This window comes from Lissotriton vulgaris, chromosome 3_1 (assembly GCF_964263255.1).
Source record: "Lissotriton vulgaris chromosome 3_1, aLisVul1.2, whole genome shotgun sequence".
In the NCBI taxonomy this organism is placed as follows: domain Eukaryota; kingdom Metazoa; phylum Chordata; class Amphibia; order Caudata; family Salamandridae; genus Lissotriton; species Lissotriton vulgaris.
The window spans coordinates 1,141,261,609-1,141,288,368 of NC_141689.1; the positions used below are offsets into that span (position 1 = coordinate 1,141,261,609).

Genomic DNA, 26,760 nt, shown 5'->3' on the forward strand with positions numbered 1-26,760 from the left:
ATTGCAGGGTGATATGGTGCTTGATGCGGTGCTGGCAGGTCATGGTGCGGCAACGGAGCCAGTTGATGTGTGAGTCAGACAGCGATGGATTTGATGACGTTTGTTCAGCATGTAGCGAAGTGGTGCGGGCAGAGTGCGGTGCCCACAGGACAGGGTGCAACCAGCGGCTCGTTGACGGAGTCGGTGAGACCAGGGTTGCGTTGCAAAGCGAGGCAGTGGTCTCTGCGGTGCCTTCAGGATATGGAATCCTGCGACGACCTCAGTGACAGAATTGGTTGCCCTTGTCTTTTGCGGCAACTGAAATCAGTGGTTCTAGAGACGGTGCCCAGAAGGATGGAGAGGTCTTTGCTATTCCTGAGACCTCTTGAATAGGGGGCATGCACCACTTCAAGCCCTTGGAGATACTTTCTCAAGCAGGATGCACACACAGTTACTCTCCTTGGCAGAAACAGCCACTGCAGGCCACCCCCAGACAGCACGCAGCAAAGGGGCAATACTCCTCCTCCAGTTTCTCCAGCTCTTCTCCTTGGCAGAGATTCCTCTTGAAGTCCAAAAGTGATCTAAAGTTCTGGGGTCCGGGCCCCAATATTTATACAGCAAAATCCTATGTTTTCTGGTGGCAGGGAAGCCCTGTGCTCAGTCAAAACCAGTTATGTCCTCTCTGGTGCAGCTTCCTGGCAGGAGGTGGAGACAGCATTGTGGAAGGTAGACCAGGCCCATTCAGGTGAAAGGAAATCTCCTCCCCCTACTCTAAATGCAGCCCAAGTCTATTCAGCCCAGCCCTGACTCATCCAGACTCTGGAGCCACTGCACATCCCCAGCCCCTGTTATCCAAAGTCAGACAGTCCATACACATCCTAGAAGAGGCACACTGGAAGGCTAAGAAAATAAAATAACTACTTTCTAAAAGGGCTATTTTCAAACACAAAATATAAAAATCACCCTCACTAAAAGATGCATTTTAACATTCTGAGTTCAGGCATACTAAACGCTATTTTCCTACCTTGTTTCCGGGGTAGATATGTTTATAAGGTGTCATAAGCGAACTCCCCAATCTATCCTATGGGAACAGGTAGCATTGCAATATTGAAATACGAAATTGGCAGTATTTCACTATCAGGACATGCCACACACATCAGGGCATGTCCCACCTTTCACATACACTTTACCCTGCTCATAGGGGTACCGTGGGCCTACCTTAGGGGTAACTCAAATGTTTCTTTCAAGTCGGATGCAAAATCTGAAAAATTCTTTACCAGAGCTGCAGTTTTTTAGGGCACTACTAGAGGTCCCTCTCAAGGCTGATGGAAAAGTAGTGAAATACTTCTATGAAGATGCAGTACCACAAGCCATAACTAGAGTTCCCTCTTAATTTAGAGGCAACTGCTTCAAATGACCTTCGCCAAGCTGAGAGGGCGTGCCTTTAAAATATACATTTGCATACGCACTTTAGCTATTTTAATGATTTGTGCTTGTTTTCCATAGAATAAATTAATTCGCCAAAGCTTCTTTGTAGTAATTAGTGTAAATTACAGCTATTAACACATTTCTTGATTTTTATAGAAGTGATGACACCCTTCTATGTGTAGGAACTAGCATTCACTAGCAAATACAAGTGTTTTCAAAAACTAATTTTAAATAAATATGTTTTGGAGTTGTGAATGCATGAACAATTAAGCTTTCTAAAATGAAGTTGTTTTACCTATAGATGTATGTTGTAGGCTATGGCTATGTTATATCGATTTGCATAGCACATGAATCACCGGAGAGGGTATCAAGGCACTTGGGCAGATTATACGAAGAGCCAATTCTGCAGCGACTCAAGGAGTGAGGATGAAGCTCTGACGTGTTGAGGGAGGTTGTTTCATGTTTTGGATGCGATGAAGGAGAATGAGCGACCTCCAGTTTGGCTTTTGCAAGGAATGTGTGCAAGTGAAAGTGGGTCAGAGCATAGGTGTCTGGTGGAAAGTGTATGAGACTATGCGGGTAATCTGGTCCTGTGTTGTGTAGGTAATCGTGAGATGTTTAAGTTGGCTACGCTTGTGAATGTGGAGCCATTGAAGCTTCCTACGGTGTGGTGTGATGCAGGTGCCATGTGGGAGGTCAAGTAGGAGACTTGCAGCTGTGTTCTGGATTGTCTGGAGTCTGTGTAGGAGCTGTTTCCGACTGCTAACCCACGCACACAAATCACTCTACGACATCGGACCAGAATGCCTCAACTCACGACTGTCCTTTTACACCCCCTCCCGCCAACTACGTTCTTCCAGCCAAGCCCTCGCCACTGTACCTCGCATCAACAAGACCACCATGGGAGGCAGATCCTTCTCATACCTGGCTGCTAAAACATGGAACTCACTCCCCGCTTACCTTCGCCTCACCCAGAACCACCTAGCATTCAGAAAGCAACTTAAAACGTGGATATTTGACAAGTAATCCTCCTCCCCTTTCTAAGCGCCTTGAGACCCTCTGGGTATGTAGTGCGCTATATAAATTCTCTGACTTGACTTGACTTGACTTGACTTGTTTAGAGATTCTGGTGTAGACAGCATTGCAGTAGTCCAGCCAGCTGGTGATTGCTTGCTTGACAATCTGTCTGCTGTTCTGAGGCAACCATTTAAAGATTTTTCGCAGCATACGTAGGATGTGGAAGCATGAGGTGCACTCTGCGTTTATTTGAGCTGTCATGTTGAGCTTGTCGTCTAAGATTGTCCTTAGATTTCTGCTGTGATCTGTGGGTGTTGGTCCTAGCTCCAATGGCCACCAGGTAGAGTCCTGTGGGGAAGCCTTGGTGCCGAAGATGAGTACTTCTGTCTTGTCGGAACTCAAAAAAGGTGATGGGAGAATGACTGCAATAAGTTTAACCAATAGCAATCGCTCAGGGTAGCATTACATCTCATCATTCTTTGGCCCATCATGCCACCTCAGATTAGATCCGGCCATATGCAAATCAGACTTGACCTGTTCTCCGGCCCAAAATTCAGAAACCAGGATAAGTATACTATCAATATATGAATGTAAAATATTGTGCTAGAAAAATATTGTAGCAAGAATACAGGCTACCAAAATATACTGAATGTAAGATTTATATGCTGTAAAGTTTTGGAGATGTGGAGGTAAAAATAGTAAAACTATACTTAACTTGATATTAAAAGTATAATATTTTTTACTTAATATTGAGATGTATAGCCATGAGACATCATCAACCTACTGGAAATGGTTAATTATTACTGCCAATGAAAACATAATTGTCATCCAAATGTCTGTAAAAGATACTGCCTCATTTTGCCACATCACTTTGATATTGGACCATGATCCTAACATTATCACCAAAGTCCACATTTGTCGGAGAATTGATTAATAATACAGAGCCCCACCAAGGGATCATCAATTTTTTGGCGAAGAGTTAAACTGCTGTATGAATACGCTGCAAATAACATATCAGCCTAGTAGAAACATTTGGGCTAACAGGTTGGGTTCTCTTATCTAGATGCTGTTCCCACCCACAAAGTTGATGCAAAATGTGCAGTGCTTAGTGTCCAGCTTCTTTGGGTCACATCAGTATTGGTTTGCTCTATTTTATAAATTCAGCGTAGGGTCAAGCCAAATTTTAAAATGCATACCCCAGTAGTAAAGTCAGGGCTTTCTACAAACTGATCCCAAACTCTTTTCCACTTTGAAGTTTACCTCCCATCACTGACATTCAGCATCAAGCAGAAAAAGCTTCAACCTTTGCCGTTATGAGCCCCATTTTTAATTAACACATTTCCCACCAATGCCAAGCCACTGCCACCACCAAGCTCAAGCCAGCACATTGCTGGTATACTCCTAGGCCAGGTTTATCAAGGGCCTGCCTTGCCCTTGCGTCATGCAAGGTTACGCAAGCCCTTCAGTCAGATTTACTAAGCCATGCAGAACCACCTTGCCTAACTCAGTGTGGCTTAGTTAATCTGGAGCAGCGCAAGTTGCTGCGTCATGTTACTCAGGTTTGAAAGACGTTCTATATGTGGAGCGTGAGGGTTCCCATACATCCAGCAATGGGTTTTGGCGCATTCCCACATTTGCTAACAGTACTAACTCTACGAACACATTGCACATTTACTAACACTAGTATGTGCCAAAATGCTACGCCTTCCCAGGTGAGGTGTAATGAGGACAAATATGTTTATTTCATCAAATTTTGTTCCTCTTTCTACACATGCTGCACTCTGGAGCACACATAGAAATAGGAAAATGTCTCAAAGGATTGTGTTTGTACAGGAAGGTGCCCCCTCTTGCACAAAAACAATCCTGCCTTGAAGAGGCCCCTTGAACCATGGCACAAGAGTGTCTGAGGTTGGGGCTTGGCAGCCACAAGTGTGCCAATGCAGGGAGAGAGCAGGAATGCACCATATGTAAGTAAATGTGGTGCATTCCCGCCTTTTCCATTTGACGCAGCACATGGCAGCAAGTTCCCTTGCTGCGTTGCATTGTGACAAATATTAGTAAATCTGGCCCTAAATCTCCCCACTTTTAAAACGTTCAAATGAAAAGCTAGAATGACATTTCAAGACATCTAACCACTCGGATTAAAATTAAATTAGATTTTTGTTTTTGATGGGGATTAAAAAGCCAGTCAACTCCATTTGCAACAGGATACTCCAATCTTTTAGACTCTAAAGAATTCCTTTTGAATCTGGCAGATCCCTGAACTCTTCATCACACACTTACAAAAATATGCATCTCTGCAGACAAAGGAAATTAGATGATCCGTGTGCATTTGGGTTCACAGTCGCTCATCCTAAACGTTGATTGCAAATAAAATGGACATAGCCTATTGGTCCACAGTTCCACCCAGGCTGTACTGGATCCCGAAACTCACCAATGGGAATGTCGTCCCAAGGGTTGGGTGCTGGGGGAGCCTCTGTTGGAGGGGTGACCAGTGGATCTGTGGTCCAGTAGGCTCTGAATCCTTTTCCTTCAGTGAAGAGATCACTGTAGAAACGAACCTTCAGCTGCTGTCCGCGGGAAGTGATAACAGGTGGGAGCTTAGTTCCACAGAATGGACCTGCAATGCAAGAAAAAGAATACTTTGATTTATTTTCTGTTCGTTATATACATCGAATTTAGCCCAAGGGCATTAGATCACTTTGCCTAATAATCGGATTACGTCACACATTCTAATGAAGGGCCAAATAGATTACTGGGCATATTTACAAGCCCTTGCGCCACTGGAGTGTCACTTTGTTTAATGCTCTGGTGGCGTTGTGTGCTGGCCCATATTTACAAGGCCATGTGTGGCTTTTCATTGACTTCTAAATATCGACCACTTTCAAACATTGCTTTGGGTGCACAGGGTGTTCCATGGGTGTTACTGTGGGTGGTCCAACACAATACCCATGGATTTTGACGCATTTCCAGATTTACAAGGTTTTGTAAACAATTCACATTCTAATGTCCCCCCAGGGGAGGTGTGAAAGTGGCGCAACGAGGAGAAATAACCATCAATGATTGTTTTTGTGCAGTAAGGTCTCCCTTCCTGTGAAAAGACAATGATCCCTGATATGCAGGCACTCTTGCACCATGGTGCAATGGTGCCTGTGTTGGCACTAGGCAGCCTATCGGGCTCCAGGGCAGAGAAAAGCACAGGACTGCATTGCAATGTTGTAAATACGACGCATCCCTGCACTTTCCTAATGATGCATCTCGGCACAGCAAGATGGCTTGCAGCCCTGCGCTGCGTCATTATCTTGCAAATACGCCCTATGTTTTTTATTTTTTATTTTTATTTAATACTTGGTCAATGGACACTTCATGTGCACCAGATTACATTACGCAATGTCAGATTCATGTTTTTGAGGGTCGGAGAGATAGTGTTTAAACAATTTTTGTAGCTTTATGTAGCATTTGTTCTGAGGATTTTCACATGGATACCAAATTTCATTTCACAATGTCAGATTCCTATTTGTTTTTTTAAGCACAGGGAAATCAAATGATTTGCATATTCAGAGGATGTTGAGTTGAGGTCAAGACTCAAACCTGGATCCCCATCCCCAGTTCCTAAGTTGGCAGCTGGAGCCATTAGGCCACATATCCACCTGACTGACAAAGCCAATATCAATTGTGCGGGAATTTTCAGGACTCTGGATAAAACAACCTTTACCAACTGGTGTGCTCCCTATAAACTGAAAATAATACTTTTTGGGGGTTATAATCTGCACAGATTTGCCACCACCATTAAGTAGTGTCTTGTCACCTAAAGGTGTCTGGGTCAGTCTGTTTACATACTTATGGCAAAGACTGTATCCCTAACTTGCATTGAGAAAAATATGTGTCCACATGTTTGTTGTTAATATTTTACTGATGTGAGATGGGATATTGAATAGTTGACATAATTTTTATTGGCACAAGGTACAAACCCCCCTTTGCTGATATGTAATAAAGGTAGCCTCGATTAACGCACAGCCACGCACCATGGTGTGGAAGTGAGCGTGTGCTGTCTAGCATAGGATTTATACTGGTTTTGTACTGGAGGTACATCATTCTAGTACAAATTCCTAGGCAGAGACAAAGTCAGTAGGGTCCCGAGTATTAAATAAGTGCTGTGCATTGCTGCACATATGCAGTTCCAGTTTTTGAGAAATTAAGACACTTCCGGGCACATGCATCATCCCGGCCATTTGCGAATTCCAAATTGCGAAAAATAGGGAATCGCAATTTGGAATTCGCAAAATGGGATGCATGTATATTTTCGCATAATATTTGCGATTCGGTAAAAATCGCAATTTTTACAGAATCGCAAATATTATGCGAATTCTAATTTGCGATTTCGCATTTCCCATTGATTCCTATGGGCCAAAAGGCCCATAGGAATCAATGGGAATTGCGAATTCGCAAATTAGAATTCGCAAAATGTTAATGCATTCCATGGGTGCAGGGGGGGTCCAAAGGACCCCCCCTGCACCCCTGAAATGTATTTTAAAGTGGATGCTTCACATACACATGTCCTAAGGACATGTGTCTGTAACATGACAGTGTGTAAAATGCTAATATGAGCATTTTAATTCTTTTTCGCAAATTACCACGAGGTTCACCCTCGTGGTAATTTGCACCCCCTAATTGCGAATTCGCAATTTTAAATACAATCATGCATTGCTTTTAAGGAATCGCAAATTTGCGATTCCTTAGAAGCAATCGCATTATTGGAAATCGCTAAAAATAGCGATTTTGCCAAAAATGACTGATGCATACTAAAAAGATATTTAGGAATCGCAAACGGCCGATTTTACCGAATCGCACCGTTTGCGACTCCTAAATACCTTGATGCATGTGGCCGTACCTCTTATTTGTGCCTGCTTCATATACCCGTTAATTTTTGGCACAACACCCGGTCTGGCTTTCTTCGTAGACTGGGTTTTGCATCAAAATCCATGGGAGTTTGTGCTGAGACCAGTAATGCTCACTTGACACAAAGCGATGAAAAGTGGTTTTTCCACAGTGAAAGTACATCTTGCCCTGGATAGTAAATAGCATGTGCCGCTTTGCACCATTTTGTGTTACTTTGCATCATGCTCGCACCGACACAAAGCCTTAGTACATCTGGGCTTCAGAGCTTAGGTCAAGCAAGCCTGAAGAGCCTATTGCGTTGTTCTGCCCAAAAGACTTACCATATATGATTGCGCCCTCTTTTGAATCATCATAGATGGTTACAGAATCGAGGCATTTCCGAGTGATCAGGCCTGGGTCTTCCATGTCAAAATGAGTGAAGCTCAGAGTCAGCGTCTTTCCTTGAGGGGCGTCAATGCTCCACAGGCAAAGGCCATTGGCAGGATAACTATCGGGCCACCTGGGAGATTTTATTACCCCAAGATCTCCATGAAAACCTCCTCCGCACTTCTGTATTTCTGAAAAATATGGACAACATCAATGTTGGTTATACAGATTTCATGTTACAAAGTTAGAAAATGTTGGTTTGTGATACTGATTGAGCTGGATCTGCAGAAGTCCTGTCCCCAAACAAATCAGTGAAGCAAGACCAGACTCATGGGCGTCTTTAGAGGTCACCAGGGGTAGCAGCTGCTGCCCCTGGGATACCATTTGGTCGACATTACACATTCCTTGTTACCTTGGCCTTAGAATGCTGAAAGCAATGTCTACAAAGGAATGCTGAGGAAAACAAAGATGTGATAGGTTGAATGCTTGCATTCATTATTCTCAGCCACTGGTAATTACTCTAGGTTGCATTCTAGACCATTTTTTACTCACTGTGCCACTATGGATAGGGCCAAACCACATGCAGAGTAGCTTTTCCCTGCTCCAATAAGAACAGTTCATTTGAAATTCTAGGTCCTAAATGAGAACTTAAGCAACTCCAGCCCATTTAAGATTTTTGGGCATGACTGGTTGTATTTCCTCAGTGTCCATGGAGTTTTTGCCATGGGTTCCCCAGTTGGAGGTGTCTAAATGAAATAGTGGGACCTGGCACCATGTGGATGTTTCACTTGAGACTTCAGGTCCACATGTCACGTGAGGCCGCCTAGTTATATTAAATCAAACTTCACATGGAGAGGCTCCACTGGTCCTTGTTTCTGAAGAGTCTACAGGTTCCGCTCTAGGTCTAATGTTTGTATGAGGCTCCACTGATGATTCGGGGATTAAAGCGGCACATGGGAAAGTTGCTAAGGCCATGTAGATTTGCAATAGAGATTTAGGGCTTTATTGGGTCATGGGTGGCAGCAGTGGCCATTGAGGTTCAACCTTTTTATGAAAAGGCTGAATTAAGCATTGGGAGCTTTACCTGTGCACAGAGAATGTGTAATGAACTTTTGAGGCTAAAATTACAAATGGTGGAGGAGCTGCATTGGGCATTTGAAGCGAAACGTACATACTAGAAGCGTGTAATGGGCATTTGAGCTTAACGGGACACCTGAGGAAACTGCACTGGACATTTGAATGTAAACCTGTTTATGTGAAGAGTTACTAAGCATTTAAGAGCAAGCTGCTACACTGGGCATTTACGACTAGGTCTAAGGAAACTACTGTTGCGCTTCTGCATGTGCTACTTCTGCAAAAGTATAGGCTATACCTTGAGATTTTGTGGTTGTATTTGGGTTTTATGAAGCTATGTCTGAGAATATGATGATTGTACCTTGGCGTTTGTATCTATGCCTTACCATTTGGTGCTGTGCTTGGACATTTGTTTCTCTGCCTTGGTATTTGGGGTTGTATTTGGACAGATTGTACTCTAGTTAATAACATAGACTTGATGACGTGGCTGGCATTTGGGGTTGCGACTAGACATTGGTGATATTTCCTGGCCACTTGGAGCTGTATCAGACCATTTGAGCTGTAACCGGTCATTTGGGGTTTTCAACTGTCCCTGGCGATTTGCTGCTTTGCCTGGAAATTTGGCACTGTACCTGAGCATTTTTGGGTGTGTTGTGGCTTTTGGGGTCTGACTTTGGCCTTTGGCTTTGGAAATTACGAATCTATGACAGAATATCGACGGACATAATATCGACCTACAGAACATCGACGCTGGAATATCGAAGGCAAGTATATCAACACCCTATCTACAACATGGTAAGTACAAAAATATCGAAACCAAAATATTGATGTTAAAAATATCGTAATTAAAAATATAGTTTTTTTCTGTTAAAAAAAAGTAAAATAAAGTAAATAATACTTATAAATAAAAGAAAGATATTTAAACATATTTAATAATGTTTAAAATTAGTAAATAATACATTTTGAATAATATAATTTTAATTAAAAATAAACATTTTATTAATTATTTTAATTACTTATAAATTATTAAAGTATACTATAAATTACAAAACTATTTCCATACATAAAATAATATTATAAATAAAAATAAACAAACATATTAAAAAAATTAAATATACTTTCAATATTTTTAAACTTAATTAAATACAACAGTATCTAAAATAATACAAAAAATATTAAATACATAAATAAATAAAACTACTATTTAAAGTCCAAAAAAACGACAGTAATGAAAACATTGGATACCGTAGAATGTAAAATTACCATTCCCACTCCAGAAAATTAAACAGTAGGGAAAGCATTAAATAGCGTAAGGGTCAAAATTACTATTCCCACTCCAGAGAGTGAAACAGTAGGAAAAACGTTGGATAGCGTAAGGGTAAAAATTACTATTCCCACTCCAGAGAGTGCAACAGTAGGGAAAGCGTTGGATAGCGTAGGGGTAAAAATTACTATTCCAACTCCAGAGAGTGAAACAGTAGGGAAAACGTTGGATAGCGTAGGGGTAAAATTAATATTCCCACTTCAAAGAGTGCAAAAGTAAGGAAAGCGTTGGATAGCGTAGGGGTAAAATTGACTATTCCCACTCCAGAGAGTGCAACAGTAGGGAAAGCGTTGGATAGCGGGTGGATAAAAATGACTATTCCAACTCCATAGAGTGAAACAGTAGGGAAAACGTTGGATAGCGTAGGGGCAAAAATTACTATTCCCACTCCAGAGAGTGCAACAGTAGGGAAAGCGTTGGATAGCGTAGGGGTAAAAATTACTATTTCCACTCCAGAGAGTGCAACAGTACGGGAAGCTTTGGATAGCATAGGGGTAGAAATTACTATTCCAACTCCAGAGGGTGTAACAGTAAGGAAAACATTGGATAGCGTAGGGGTGAAAATTACTATTCCAACTCCAGAGGGTGTAACAGTAGGGAAGTGAAGAACTTAACAAGTCCCAGAGATCAACTCTTGAAAAACCTTTTTGTATATTACCCCTATAACTCAAAATGCCAACAGAATAGAAATGTGTACTATATTAAACATACAATGAAAGCAAGAGATTCACACAAAATTATTAAAATAATATTTGTTTGTTAAAATTTTTTTACAATTTATTACAAGTCAATAAAATCAGTAATGGATAACATCAATACAGTGCCGTACAATAAAGTGATTTTTCATGTTGTTGTATTTAAAAAAAGTGCCAATACATATATGTAATGGATAAAAACCATAAAATTCAGAATGTATCAAGGTTATAAAAACCACAAAATTCTAAGTTGTCAAGGGTGTTGTAACAGTAGGGAAGTATAAACAAAACAAAATGCCAATACTGCTCAATTAATCAATCTATTTCTAATGAGCAACAACATTAAACTATTGCCATATACAAAGGACACACAAATGTCAGATTTAATCAATTTTAATTTTTTGATTTTTTTATGGTAGAACATTTTTAAATTTATGGCAAGGTTATCAATGTTCATATAAGCAAAGAGAGGGAACGGGGATTTAAAATTCTTTCTTTAAGTACAGTGAAAAGCTTCAAAGAATTAAAGGTACAGCGACTCAGTGGTACCTGAATGTAAGTGCTCAATCACACAAAACAACTTAACAGTCATCCAACATACATACCGTGAAACAATCAAAAAATCAAAAAAATCAAACTACTTCCACACTACATCAGACAAACCAGTGAAAACGGTTTAAGAAAGAGAAAAAGGGGAAAAAAGGAAGAAGGAAGTTTTTAATACCCTCACCTAAAGTCAAGGAAAATATTAATGGTTTAAGGGGTGGGGTATTAGTGGAATTATTTCAACAATTTTTTGAAAAACACGTTTCAATCAAAATAACAGGCCATCAGCATGTTTTTACATTCTACAAAGGATCACCAATATTATTTTCATTTGATTGGCCTGAACAACAAAACAAGGGTCGACGCGTTTCGAATCCCCTTAGACACAGGGGTTTTCCTCAGGACCTTAAGGAACTGAATCCTGTGAAAACATAAGAATGACAATCCTTACTAACAAAACTCCTAGAGTCAACCTTCAACTTCAGAAGAACCAGCACCTGGCTTTGAGAAGTTACCTTATTATCGTCAGTGTGTTACGGCAATTGGGTAATCTTCTGAGTCCAAAATCACACGCATTGTAGATGGCGGTATCCTAAATGCTGCTGCACCAATATACTGCTGTTTGAACCAAAAAGACTGGATTGTAATCTCCGAATCAAACATAGAATTGGCACTACTACGATCGATTAGTCGAGCGGGCGTTTACCTTACATCTGGGATCTAAGTCTCTTTTTCTCGTTAATCGCCATTCATTACTTGCCGGTTATACAGTCTCACCCGGAACCTGCATAGAACACAGAACGCGGAGTCTATCATTAGCCGTATGCGGATACATTAAGTGCAGGATGTCCTGCAGAGTGTTCCCATAATGAATGGGTTTTCTGACCAATCAAATGAAAATAATATTGGTGATCTTTTGTAGAATGTAAAAACATGCTGATGGCCTGTTATTTTGATTGAAACGTGTTTTTCAAAAAATTGTTGAAATAATTCCACTAATACCCCACCCCTTAAACCATTAATATTTTCCTTGACTTTAGGTGAGGGGATTAAAAACTTCCTTCTTCCTTTTTTTCCCCTTTTTCTCTTTCTTAAACCTTTTTCACTGGTTTGTCTGATGTAGTGTGGAAGTAGTTTGATTTTTTTGATTTTTTGATTGTTTCACGGTATGTATGTTGGATGACTGTTAAGTTGTTTTGTGTGATTGAGCACTTACATTCAGGTACCACTGATTTGCTGTACCTTTAATTCTTTGAAGCTTTTCACTGTACTTAAAGAAAGAATTTTAAATCCCCGTTCCCTCTCTTTGCTTATATGAACATTGATAACCTTGTCATAAATTTAAAGCTGTTCTACCATAAAAAAATCAAAAAATTAAAATTGATTAAATCTGACATTTGTGTATACTTTGTATATGGCAATAGTTTAATGTTGTTGCTCATTAGAAATAGATTGATTAATTGAGCAGTATTGGCATTTTGTTTTGTTTATACTTCTAGTGGCGCAGCCTTACTGCGCTTTAGCCAAACCCCTTCTTTTGTTTCCTAGTAACAGTAGGGAAAACATTGGATAGCGTAGAGATAAAAATTACTATTCCAACTCCAGAGGGTGTAACAGTAAGGAAAGCGTTGGATAGCGTAGGTGTAAAAATTACTATTCCAACTCCAGAGGGTGCAACAGTAGGGAAAGCGTTGGATAGCGTAGGGGTGAAAATTACTATTCCAACACCAGAGGGTGTAACAGTAGGGAAAACATTGGATAGCGTAGGGATGGAAATTACTATTCAAACTCCAGAGAGTGTAACAGTAAGGAAAGCGTTGGATAGCGTAGGGGTAAACATTACTATTCCAACTCCAGAGGGTGCAACAGTAGGGAAAGCGTTGGATAGTGTAGGGGTTAACATTACTATTCCAACTCCAAAGGGTGCAACAGTAGGGAAAGCGTTGGATAGCGTAGGGGTAAAAATTACTATTCCAACTCCAGAGGGTGCAACAGTAGGGAAAGCGTTGGATAGCGTAGAATTTAAATATAACATACTTATAAATAATTTTTATATTTAAAATAATGTATAATTAAATTTTAAACTAAATCTACATCAATTACAAACAATTAATAATTAATAAAAGCAATTGCATTTGAATAATTAGTTAACAAGAAATTAACAACAAATACCAATAAATAATAATTACTCACCAAATAATAAATATCAAACAATAAAATATTTTTCATTACAAAAAAATATTATTTAAAATTAATTCACAATTAAAAATTATTAAACAATAAAATTATTTTTTATACCAAATAATACTTTTTACAAAACATTGATTACCAATTAATTAAAAATATTTTCCAATTAATGAGAAATAATTACCAATTAAAAATATTAATTGGCAATTAACAACATTTTTTACCAATTAAATAATTAATTACCAATTACAAAAATGATTTCCCAATTACAAACATGAATTCCCAATTTAAAAAATTAAATAACAATTAAAAACATTAATTAACAATTAAAAAAAGAAATGATCAATTTAAATATTGAATTGCCAATTAATAATCAATTATAAATAAAATAATTATTCCTAACAAAAAAATTATTAATAAATAATTTATTACAATTCAATTACTTCCCACCAAATTCCCCTATAAATCTACAACCCGATACAGAAATAACAACAAAAATTAATTAAAATAATTTGATCATTCCTAAAAATTATTAATTATTAAGTATATTTTAATTACTTCCCACCCTCTTCCCCTATAAACCCACAACCTGCTCCGGTACTGAAACCTAAAATGTACTTAAAAATAACATTATTAATATATAAAAATAATACACATATAATTTTAAATAATTACAATACTTAAAAACATATTACATATACATAATTAAATACATAAAAATAATACAAATATCAATGTTAGTAACATCGAAATTAGTTACATCGATATATATGCTATCGATATTACTAACTTCGATATTACTTACATCGATATAAATAAATTCGATATTACATACCTAAAGGTCGATATTTTGTCCAACGATATTCTTGACATCGAAATTCTGTACCTTTGATATTTCCAACTCGATATTTGTGTAGGTCGACAATTAGGAATCGATATTTAGACTGTGTACCGGAAATTACATATTGCCATATGAGGTTTGCTGGGGCCTATTCTGATTCTTTCTAATATTTGATAGCTGTAATGGGGGGTGTAGATGATCACAATGTCCTTGGCATGTCATAGGTGTACTTTCTGGAATATGACAGCGACACCTTAGTTATAATATGAGTGATAAGTGAAGTAGATGCCCATCTGCTTTATAAACTGTTTTTGGAATTACAGTAAAACACAATTTATACGTATGGTGCACAGTGATGTTTCCCAATAGCCAAACTGCGATGGTGCACTCCTCTTGGTCTTCAATAAAATTACATTAATTTTAAACTGGCCCACATCTTTTACAGTGGTACCTATGTGCAGATGCAAGGCTGGGCCAGACAACATTCTCTTTCTCTGGACCTGCACTCAAAGAAATGTGTGCGCTGTATTTACTCACAACTTGTTACCTGCTACCCCAGCTGCACATCACATAACTTATTTTAAAAGATGAATCATGGAGCTAAAGCTCAAACCCACATTACTAACCAGCTCACAATGGATGAGGTTCCACCAGGCAGTCCCAATCTACAGATACTCAAAAATAGAGGTGAAAAAGAAATAATGTTGCAGATTTTCATAGGTCAGAACATGCTCCCTTACAAAAGGTAAAATTGAAACAATCTACTCAGCAATAATTAATTCAGTTCTGCTGGGCTTTGCTCCAGATAGAGAACAAACATTGATGAGGTGTGAACAGGTCTCCCTGCCAGGAGACAATAATACTACTTCTGGGAGAATGAAGACTGGAATCAGTAGTCACTGGCAACTCATTCTGGTATGTAGCAGTTAGGGGTGGACAGGAACTCAGATGGTATCAAAAAGGACCAAGCTGGCCCTGATCCTTTACATGTAGACATTAAACTCGTCAATGTGACATGCCGTTGAAGAGGGGATCCCTCTTAGACGACTGTTTCTACTCCACTTGGTGGGAAACAGATCCAAGCATCTTTATAGTGAGATCCACATTTCCATAAGGCAGGCCATGCAAATTGGGTCCCCTCAGGAACAGCTTACCCTTTGAAAACCAGAAACTACGCCCTTTAAGGTAACAGTATCGGATCGATGGTGTGCAACTGCAATTGAGAGAGTGGGACCCCATCTCCTGAGGGAAACATCATTTATCACACGGTCGTGATACCTTTACCATGCATCCATTTTTACGCAAATGCCTGTAATACGCATGCCTTCATCACTAATGCTTTTGCCACGAATATGCCTTTACCACGCATATGTTTACAACAAGATAAGAATATATAATGCGTTGCAAAGGCATGCGTGGCAAATGCATGCAAGGTAACGGCATTTGCGTGGTAATGGACGTGTTGTAAAAGCATGCGTGGTAATTCCATGCGTGGTTCCGTCATACATACGTCTCCTTGTCTTGCAGATCGGTGTAATGAAAGTAAACTGGGAAGCCTGCTACATATCCCATGCAGCCTCCTGTCATCCTACTCATACCTTAAGATGATTCTACAGTCATGATGTTCACTCTCTCAGCCTTGGCTGAGGCTAAACCATAGAGCACCGTGTAAGCATTGTGATGGAGCCAGTCATTGGACTTGTTTTGGATGCCGCAATGATGTAGAGATGCAGCAATTGAGACGGTTTGTGCACAATGAGGCACACAATTCCTCCCTCATGAATATCAATAAAGCAGAATTTGCATGTGGGCCTCTCAACACTAATGCCCACATGCATCAAGGTAAATTGCATTCGCAAACGGTGCGAATCGCATTTTTCGGCCGTTTGCGAATGCAATTTCCTGATTTGGGATGCACCAACCTTTTTCAGAAATTCACAATTTAAGAAATCGCACAATTGCGATTTCTTAAATTGCGAATGCATTTAAGGAATCTCAATTTGAGATTCCTTAAATGCAATTCATCATACTTTTAGAAATTGCAAATTCGCAAATTAGAAATGCAAATTACCATGAAGCTGACCTTCATAGTAATTTGCGAAAATCTAGAAAAATGCTTTTAAATGCATTTTTCTTTGTTACATGTTACACACACACATGCCCTTGGGGCATGTGTGTGTAAGATGTATCCAAAAGCAAATTTCTGGGGTGCAACAGGGTGTCATTTGGACACCCCTGCACCCTTGAAATTGCATTCTCAATTTGCGAATTCAAAATGATGAATTGCAAATTGAGAATGCCCTCCCATTCATTCCTATGGGCCTCTAGGCCCATAGGAATGAATGGGTAGAAATTACTTAATTGCGATTCTCAATTAGAGAATCGCAATTAAGGAATTTTAAGAAATCGCAATTTATTTGCGAATTTCTTAATGAATTGCCATTTGCAATTTCTTAATTGCGATTCCTTAATTTTCGCAATTAAGGAATCGCAAAATGGAACAATGATGCATGTGGGGGTAAGTCATGCGAGTAGGGGTGGCTATCTGAAAGGAACAGCCTGTATTTTGTGCTTCCTGGACCTAATGCAGCTTGCCGACATAATGACCCCTGCTCATTAACCACATGGCTGCTGGGCGTTTTTCCCCCCCTGTGCTGGAAAATGCAATTTTAGTGGCACCATGACGAGCTCAGCTCGTCATCAGCACACGACACCCGTGGGTGATGACGAGCTGAGCTCATCATCAGCATCGAAAGGGTTAAAGGGACATTCAGGAGCTCAGGAAACATAGTCAGCTGTCCCCTGCCTGCTTCCCTCCCACCTGCAGATACAGTTTGACGGATCTCCCTCATTGTCAGTGAGTTTATACTTCATGGTGGTGACATTTGACAAACAGTTTGAGGATGCGTAAAGCCATCAAGCATGTAAAACTGTAATTAGCAATCACATTTTGTATACTACTTACATACAGTCGTTTAGGGGCTGTGCTCTTACTCTGGATAATTTAATTGAGTTGCACGATGCCATCTTTAAGTATATATAGCATAATTTATGATTTATTCACAATCAATTACATCAAGTGTACACAGAACAAACATACAAGCTGATTTCAAATGTAATTTCACATAGTCCTCCTCTGCTTTCACACCACAAGTGCACAGCGTGAGCATTTGGCTCTTGTAAACATGTTCAGGCCACCATTTTCATCTTGCCTGTTTAGGGGTCCATCTCACCTACCCTCTATGTCATCTGCGTGAACAGCTTCCCATCGTGCCAGAAATCCAAAATCAGACAAGCTTGAGTCAGATGAGAACTTCAGGAAAAGTTTATTGCTTGTGCTGATTATCACTGGGGGAAGCGAAAACCCACAGTATGTTCCTGAAAGTCGACAATTGAAGCAAAATAGAAAAAAATCAGGTTCATTCATAGCCTTAAAAACATTTGCTTAATATGAAACAATTGGTGAGCTGCTTAAGCAGGTGTCTCCAACCTTTTCTGTAATAAGAGCTACTTATGTTCAATGAACATCATCCCGAACTACTAACATTATTAGTATTTTATTAGTAACTACATCAGACAAGATTTCATTGGCAGTCCCCCTAGGCAAGATTATCAGCAGTGACCACCTCAGTGCATCAGGCGGGGTAGCCAGATTTGGAATGATTTTACATGAGTAACACGACAGACATTACTGCAATGCCCCTGGCAACAAGGTAATAATAATAGTAATAAGTCTCTCGAGTGCCACATGATTTATCATTCAAATACCAGTTTTGAATATACTTTGCAAATACTGCCATTTTCTTCAAACCTCAGCTTCTGAGTTTAGAAAATATACACATTTTAATCTTTCGTCAGCACAGACACTTTTGCAGTATGGCACAATGTTTTCATTTCTCCTAGTTTTTCCCCTGTAAGTATTTTTTTCTGTATTCTACAGCACACATACAAAGTAGGAAACGCCTAAAAGCATAGGTTTTGTATTGAAGAGAACCCTCCCTGTACACACACTATGCTTACCAGAACACAGACGCTCTTGAACTATGAGGCAATGGTGTGTGCGTTGGTGCATGGCTGCCAAAGTTTACCAGTGCAGGCAGAGATCAGAACAACAACACACCTTAGTAGATATGTTGCAGTTCTGCTTTCTCCCGTTCCTGGAACGCGCCGCAGCAACTTTACTTGCTTCACAGTGTTACGGGATTGTTTTGGTAAATCTGGTTCTGGTGTCAGGATGATAGGCCATGTCTTCATATCATTTGAAGCAATCCCACAAGCCAACAGTAAATCGCACCCAGCCTTCCTAGGGAGGATTGAGTCTGTGCCACAAAAGCAGATCTCAGTGGCTTACCTATCGCTTCAATGTTGTCCGCAACCTCTAATTTATCTCCTCCACATTGGCCCAAGCTCCCATCAATGGCGAGACCTTCAAAAGAGAGCTTCAGGAGCCAGCCCTCAGTGGCTGTGATGTTCCAGCTGCACAGTAGGTTGGCAGGGTACGAGCCGGGGTAATCTTTGGAAGATATTGTGCCCTTGCGGCCAATTTGGAGAGCATTGCTGCTGCAGCCCGAATCTAGGCAATCAAGAAAAAAGATGGGTTGGATCAGAGAAATACAACAAGCCAATGAGCATTGGATCAATTTATGGGTTATAATGACATTTGGAAAAGCAGATACTTTTTTTATTGGCTGATGACATTTGATGAAGCATGTGAAGGTCACAAATGCCAAGAAGTCTTTCGGTTGGAGACTGGTTTTGTGTTAGGAAGTAGGAAGTAGTGGCGCTCTAAGCAGTATGATACTGTAGCTGAGAATGGTGTGCAGTAAGCACGCGGTGCAAGACAGGACAGGGGAACACAAACCCTTCGGAAAAGAGACCCCTGAATGTAATCTAGGCAGGTCTAGACCAACTGTACTGAGAATGGATCCTGTGCACACGCACGTTTGGATGATGGTCCGATTGTGCGGACTACGTTATCTACATATGCAGAGTAAAAGGTTGAAAAAGAAGCGTAAGATTCAAATTTCTTGTGAAAAAGTTTTCTATAAGTCAAACAATGGACAGTACAGTGAGGAGGTAGCCACCTGACACATGTTTCATTACACCGTGAAGGAGATGTGACTCATCAGGGCTGTAGGGCTACAAGGAGGAGGTATCATATGGTTAGCGGAGTAACGGAGAAAAACGTTTCCTCAACCTGGAACAAGCGGCGAAGAAACGTATGGTGAAATTTGTCGGGTTTGTTTGCCGGGTAGAGGCAAAAGTAACAGGGCCAGTGGCGTGCTGAAAAAGCGGCTGGGTGAGAAAAGAGCGCACCGAGTCCGTGCGTCCGACTGCTTGGATGTGGTATCCGGGGAGTCGGACGCACGGACTCGGTGCACTCTTTTCTCACCCAGCTGCTTTTTCAGGACGCCACTGGCCCTGTTACTTTTGCCTCTACCCGGCAAACAAACCCGACAAACTTCACCATACGTTTCTTCGCCGCTTGTTACAGGCGGAGGAAACGTTTTTCACTGTTACTCCGCTAACCATATGATACCTCCTCCTTGTAGCCCTACAGCCCCGATGAGTCACATCTCCTTCACGGTGTGACAAAATACGTGTCGGCTGGCTACCTCCTCACTGTACTGTCCATTGTTTGACTTATAAAAAACTTTTTCACAAGATATTTGAATCTTACGCTTCTTTTTCAACCTTTTACTCTGCATAAGTAGATAACGTTGTAGGAAAGTGGATATCTGACTATGGTTACCCCCAAACTTTTTGCCTGGTGTTTAGCTGGTTTTTGACATAGTTGGCCTGGGATCCTACTATTCAGGGCCCCAAGCTAATTGCTCTCTCCTTAAAATGGACTCCATGTACCTTAGGTGCATACACAATTGGAACTGGTTCACCTTATTGGCCCCTGTAACAGTGTACCCTAGGTACCCAGGGCATAGGTGCATGCAAGGCCTACCAGGGGCTGCAGCAGGTATTGTGCCACCCCTGGCCTGGCCTCCATATTTGACACAACTGGCTGATCACTCAGCTGGGGTAAGTTGGTGTAATCACCTCTTACTTAGATATAGTATCCCTATATCTAACCTTAAACTGGACACATGTTAACCTGTAAGCCATTCCTATGGAAGGCCCCTGCAATCCTGGGGGCAGAGTGCGTGGTTTCATGTGAGATGGTGCTCTAGCGTGAGCTGAGCCTGTCTGCAGCTGTCGGGAACCACTCCCTAAGCTGTTCCGGGATATTGCCATACCATATACTCTTAAGTGCATTATAATCCTCGCGGTTATATGCTATCTTTGGTTTGGCTTTATCAAAACATGTCGAGTAAGGTGTCATACGAATTGGAATACTATCCCCTCGACAGTTCTGTCGACGGGGATAGCATTCCACCCTTCTAGAGGGACACGACATGTGTGTAGCCTTAACCCCGGTTAAAGTTAACCAGAGCCTCAGCATCACAAAATGGATGCTGCCACCACAGACACAAGTCTGACCTCCTGCTGCTGGGAGTCCTTCCAGCGAGGGAGGCTTGGACAAAGGGTTTCCTGCCTTGGGAGGTGCGAGCACCACCCCAGACAGGGTTTTGTGTATTGGGTAGGACAGGGCTGAATAGATTGAGACATGCCTGGGGCACACAAGGTGTCCCCGTGCATAAGCCAGTCCAAACCGGTCCTGGGACTTTCCAGACCCAGGCCTGGTGAGGAGCTGGACAAAGGAAAGGGGGTGTAACCGCCCCCCTTCCTGGTCCCACCCAGAGGAGGGACCTAGTAGGTGATCCACCCCTCAGATTGGGAATAAGAGTGGGAGCAGTGCCATTGCACGGAAGATCATCCTGAAATCAACTTTAAACAAAGAAGAAGACTGGACTTCGACATTTTGCTGCTCAGAAGACTGAAGAGAATCTCCCTTGTGGCCTAGGAGTGGCCACCCTGTGAATACAGGTACCATCCAGCGAATCGACGTCTGCTTTGCCGCCGTCTCCCGCCGGAACCCGAGCCCAGAGCCTGACAAGACCCAGACTCCCAGACTTCTCACAGCCCGATTCACAGTCCCTGCAAAGAAGGGACCCGTGGAGGCACCGAGACGTGGGACCGGACATCTTGGAAGACACCCGAAGAGCTGACAGCGCAGCACCAGAGGCATCCTCGATGTTGTACTTTGGGGACTGAGAACCCCCACCACCGAGCAGCCCTTGCACCGAAGATCAGCCCCCCAGCATCTCCACGATCTGCGTGGGGCCCTTTTGCATTGTGCCACTCGATGCGCCATCCCGGCCACTAGCCACATGGTCAGCGGCCATCTTGGCGACTACAACTACAAACTACACTGCGAGTATGGTTGCTCCAGACTTGCCCTAGCTCCTGTGAAAAGGAGCCCCTGCTCAGACCTTGCTGGTCCGAGTAACAAGCCTTTTTTGATTCCTGTGTGGCTTGCATTAGCCAAGGCCTGTGTGCTACAATCAAATTGCCGACACCGCCAACAGCGAGAAGCCTGCGTGGGACAGCTCGTGACCGACTCCTGGACGTCCTCGACCCCCGGTGTCCACGTGGCTGCAGAGAGAAGCTACACCTCAACGCCTGTTTGCACCCAACATCGCCTGGTTCCAATCTGGTTCCACGGTAGTCACTGGCTAGTGACTTTGAACATTGTCCCCTCTGCTTTCAGGTCCTCACATCTACAGATCCACCCTTGGATCCACCGGAACTCTTCACCTCGAGCCGCCTGCAGCATCTTCAGCTCCAAGCACCATCGACCGGCGTGACAAAACCCGACACTACTTCGACCCTGTGCACCCGCTTCCTGTGGGTGAGGTAACTCAGCTCCGCCGGTGTTACTGCACTGGTACACATCTCTAGGGCATGTGTCTCAAGTTTCAGCTTTATAGGTCACGCGGAAGGTTCCGAACTAACTAACTTTGTACTTTTTACGCACCATAGACTTTGCATTGGTGAGTGCGTGCACTTTAAACACTGCACCCGAGTCCCGCGGGCCTTTCCCGACTTAGTCACTGCTAGTCTCGAATAGCTCCAGCGATTCCCAAGGCCCTAGGCCTGTTTCCCTTCCGATTGGTATCTCTTATACCACTTTCTTAGTATATGGTTTAGGTGGCCCCTAGGGTTCATCCATATTGTGCAACTTTTGTGTATTTTAAACTGTCTTGTGTTTAACGCTTGTGCTTCTGTGCTCATAAAGAGTCCAGGGGATACTTTTAGTTAATAAATCAATATATATTCTCAATATATATCTGTGTGGTGTCCTTTCATTTGGTATTCAAGGGGGTTGTGTATGGTAATACAGCTGGCTTCACATGCCTTTCAGAGTTTAGCCTTAGACTGCTTTGTCCACGTTACCACTAGGATAACTGGTCTATAAGGTTGACTTACAACCAATCATCATAAGGGTTGCTTGGCATGGTACAAAGTGATCACTAGAATTAGTGAGCATTATATACCAGGCCAACTTCTCACATTGGTGAGCAGCGGATTGGGATCTGAGCTTGCTGTTGTGTTACCATTACAATCTTTGAGATTATCATTTGAAAGATCATACAGGTACCTGCTAGGTACATATAAAACAAGACTAGTATACTTAAGTTCTACTGAACTTAGTTGTTGTAGAGCAAAGGGAGTAGCACACCCTAGCTACAACTACTAGATAGGTTTAGTAGGTAAACACCAGTGTAGGTAGATTGCAACATATCCACCCACACTGGAGCAATGTCTGGAGCAGAGGGTTCCACTGGGAATGTCCCTGTTGAGAGTGACCCTCCAAGGGCACCATCCGAATTTGCTATTTTTTCCTTTAAGGAATTAAGACAGCTTTGTGTCTTAAGGGGTCTGAAGACATGGCCTTCCCCTACTACAGACCGCCTTAGAGAGCTCTTAGACCAGTCTGAGACTCTAAAGACCTCTGAGGCAGACCCCACAGGGAATGCTGAAGGAGGCCATCCTTCAGAGGATGACACTGCAGAAGCCCCTGTCCCTATAGTCCTGGTAGATGAGAAAGCCCCCATCACTGGAGCTCCTCAGACAGATGAGGAGGAGGAAGAGGAAGAAGAGACAGAAGGGGGGAGCAGTGAGTCTGATGATGACAGAAATAGTCAGGTACTGGTCAGTAGACTGAACCAGACTAACTTAAGCCTATTTGGGACTGAATCTGGGACCAACCCATTCAGACCCCCAGGTGGACTTAACCAGAAGCCTAGGAGGAGAAGGACTCACTCAGGTGACTCTAACAACTCCCATGCTTCTAGAGGTTCTCATGGTCACTCCAGAAGGGAGATGACTAGCCCTCAGAGAAGGGAACATGAGGCCAAAATGAGAGAGGCTGAATTGAGGATCCAGAGACAAGAGTTAGAGGTTGCCTTGGCCCAAGAGAAACTTGCTAGAGCAAGACAGCCTAGAGAGAGTGGATTAGGATCCACTGGTGGCAGCACTATCCCTAAGGATAAAGACAGGTCTTTTGATACAAGAAACCTGAGTAAGATTGTGCCCCCCCTACAAAGCTGGGGATGATATCCACAAATGGATAACTGCAATGGAGAGAGCCTGCAGAGTACAGCAGATCCCTCAGGAGCAGTGGGCAGCAATATTGTGGCTCTCCTTTGAAGGCAGAGGCAGAGACAGACTCCTCACAGTTAGTGATGGGGATTCTAGAAACTACATGGTCCTGAAGAGTGCTCTGATTGATGGGTTAGGCTTAACCACTGAACAGTACAGGTTAATGTTCAGAGATACCCAGAAGACACAGACTCAGGACTGGTCTGAATTTGTTGAATGTGCCACTAAGGCTCTGGAGGGCTGGTTGCTGGGAAGTAAGGTTACTGACTATACAGGATTGTATAATTTAATTATGAGAGAGCAAATCTTAAGTAATTGTCAAAATCAGCTTCTACATCAGCACCTGGTTGACTCTGATCTGACCTCCCCACAAGAATTGGGTAGGAGGGCAGACAAATGGGTCAGAACCAGGATCAGGCCTAAGAACCAGGGTGGTGACCAAAAGAAAGAGACTACCAAGCCTCAAGAGAAGGATGGGGATAAAAGTAAGGAAAAGACTTCCCCAGGGCCCCAAAACTCCAAGAATGGTGGTGGGTCCCAAGACACTTCTACAACCGAGAAAAAGCCTTATTGTCATACCTGTAAACAGGTGGGGCATTACAAAACAGATAGCTGTTGTCCCAAGAATGGCAATAAAGAGAATATACCTCCAGGTAAGGCTCCAACACCTCCTGTCACTGTTAGCAGTGGTCCCCCAGGTGGTGGGAGCACCCCCAAGAATTTGGGTGGGTTTACTTTTGGAGGACAGGTGGACTCTGGCCTATCCAGGCCCCCTAACTCAGATACTCTTGTCTATGAGACTGGCATGGGGTTTGCCAATTTCACTGCTTGCCCAAACACTTTGAGCAAGTATAGACAGGAGCCCCTCATCAATGGTTTGAAAGTTGAGGCCTTCAGAGACACAGGGGCTAGCATCACCATGGTGGCTGAATGTCTAGTCCCCTCAAGGCAACTTCTACCTGATGCCAAATATCAGGTGACAAACATTGATGGCATAGAATAGAAACCAATCATCCAATGGCAGTAGTCAATCTTAGCTGGGGAGGTGTCACTGGCCCAAAGAGAGTGGCAGTGTCAGCAAACTTGCCTGTAGATTGCCTACTGGGTAATGATTTGGAAATCTCAGCCTGGGCTGAGGTTAAACAGCAAACCCATTCTAGAATTGTAAATCTCCATGGAAAGGTTAGTGGGGCTGTGATGGCTACAGCCCCAATCCAAGATGTCCTTCCTGAAAAGGTTGGGAGGGCTGAGCAAACCTCAGCCCCATCTTTAACTAACTTCCCTCCTGAAAAGAGTAGCAGGGCTGTGATGGTAACAGCCCATATCCAAACTGAGTCTCTTCCTGAAAAGGTTGGTGGGGCTGTGATGGCCACAGCCCAAACTCAAACTGATACATGGGTAGTGAAGCCTGAAATGATGGATCACTCAACCCAAACAGAGAGCATTGAGGAGGAAGATAAATCTCCCTCCCACCAGACTTTAGGAAAAGATCAGCCTCCTCAGGGAACTGATCTTACCCTTGATGAAGGAACTGTCCCAGAGGTTGTTAGGCCTGGTCTGACAGAGCCTCTGATGGCAGTGGACCCTTCTCAGGTGGGACCCAGTCTGGAGCAGGTAACCTGCCCCTCTCTACCTTGCCTTACTCAGCCCAGGGCTGCAGAGGACAAGAAGGACAGTGGGACCCAAAGGGCCCCCTGTCAAATAAAGCACCCCCATCAACAGATTAGGGGCACCGAAACTAGTAGCCCTAGTGAGGTGCAAACTTTAAAAACTCCTGAGGGATCCCCCTTAAAAGTAGTTAGGGACCTCCCCCAGAAGGATATTGTTGGGCACAGCCAAACCTGGGATCCTAAGGGCCCAAACCTGAACTGTCCCTCCAGTAAGCCAAACAGAGGGACTCAGCCTCCAGCTTTAGGTAGCCAGAGGTTGACCCTGAGAGCACAGTGCAACTCAGTCAAAGAAAGAAAGGCACACATGGTGGAGAGTGATTGGAGGAAGCTGAGTCCTACAGAGGAATCTCACTTCAGTACTCCATCCCAACACCAGCCTTTAACTTTGCAAAGACACACCACAGGTAGAGATTCCCTATGGTGGAGACCCTCAGATACCCTTAGGGTGAGGGGTTGCTTAGTGGACCATGAGACAGGGGGTAACCAAGCCAGAGCTGGTACTTCCTTATATGGCCACTTAGGCAATATAGGCTTACCTGGTCAAGGATAGCCTTATCTCCTTTCGTTTGGGGGGGGTTATGTAGGAGGGTGGATATCTGACTATGGTTACCCCCAAACTTTTTGCCTGGTGTTTAGCTGGTTTTTGACATAGTTGGCCTGGGATCCTGCTATTCAGGGCCCCAGGCTAATTGCTCTCTCCTTAAAATTGACTCCATGTACCATAGGTGCATACACAATTGGAACTGGTTCACCTTATTGGCCTAGGTACCCAGGGCATAGGTGCATCCAAGGCCTACCAGGGGCTGCAGCATGTATTGTGCCACCCCTGGCCTGGCCTCCATATTTGACACAACTGGCTGATCACTCAGCTGGGGTAAGTTGGTGTAATCACCTCTTACTTAGATATAGTATCCCTATATCTAACCTTAAACTGGACACATGTTAACCTGTAAGCCATTCCTATGGAAGGCCCCTGCAATCCTGGGGGCAGAGTGCGTGGTTTCATGTGAGATGGTGCTCTAGCGTGAGCTGAGCCTGTCTGCAGCTGTCGGGAACCACTCCCTAAGCTGTTCCGGGATATTGCCATACCATATACTCTTAAGTGCATTATAATCCTCGCGGTTATATGCTATCTTTGGTTTGGCTTTATCAAAACATGTCGAGTAAGGTGTCATA

The 26,760-nt window shown here is 42.6% G+C and overlaps 1 protein-coding gene across 1 annotated transcript in view; it reads right to left on the minus strand.

Moving 5' to 3' along the window:
• The window catches only part of LOC147727573 (ovochymase-2-like), a 455,363-nt gene that overhangs the window by 271,057 nt on the left and 157,546 nt on the right, over positions 1-26,760 (minus strand). Inside the window, exons 8-11 of the mRNA XM_086961618.1 lie at positions 18,708-18,929; positions 17,594-17,734; positions 7,644-7,880; positions 4,859-5,044 (exon numbers count right to left, since the gene is read on the minus strand). Coding sequence (XP_086817744.1) covers positions 4,859-5,044; positions 7,644-7,880; positions 17,594-17,734; positions 18,708-18,929 — 786 coding nt within the window. The remainder of the gene's footprint in view (positions 1-4,858; positions 5,045-7,643; positions 7,881-17,593; positions 17,735-18,707; positions 18,930-26,760) is intronic.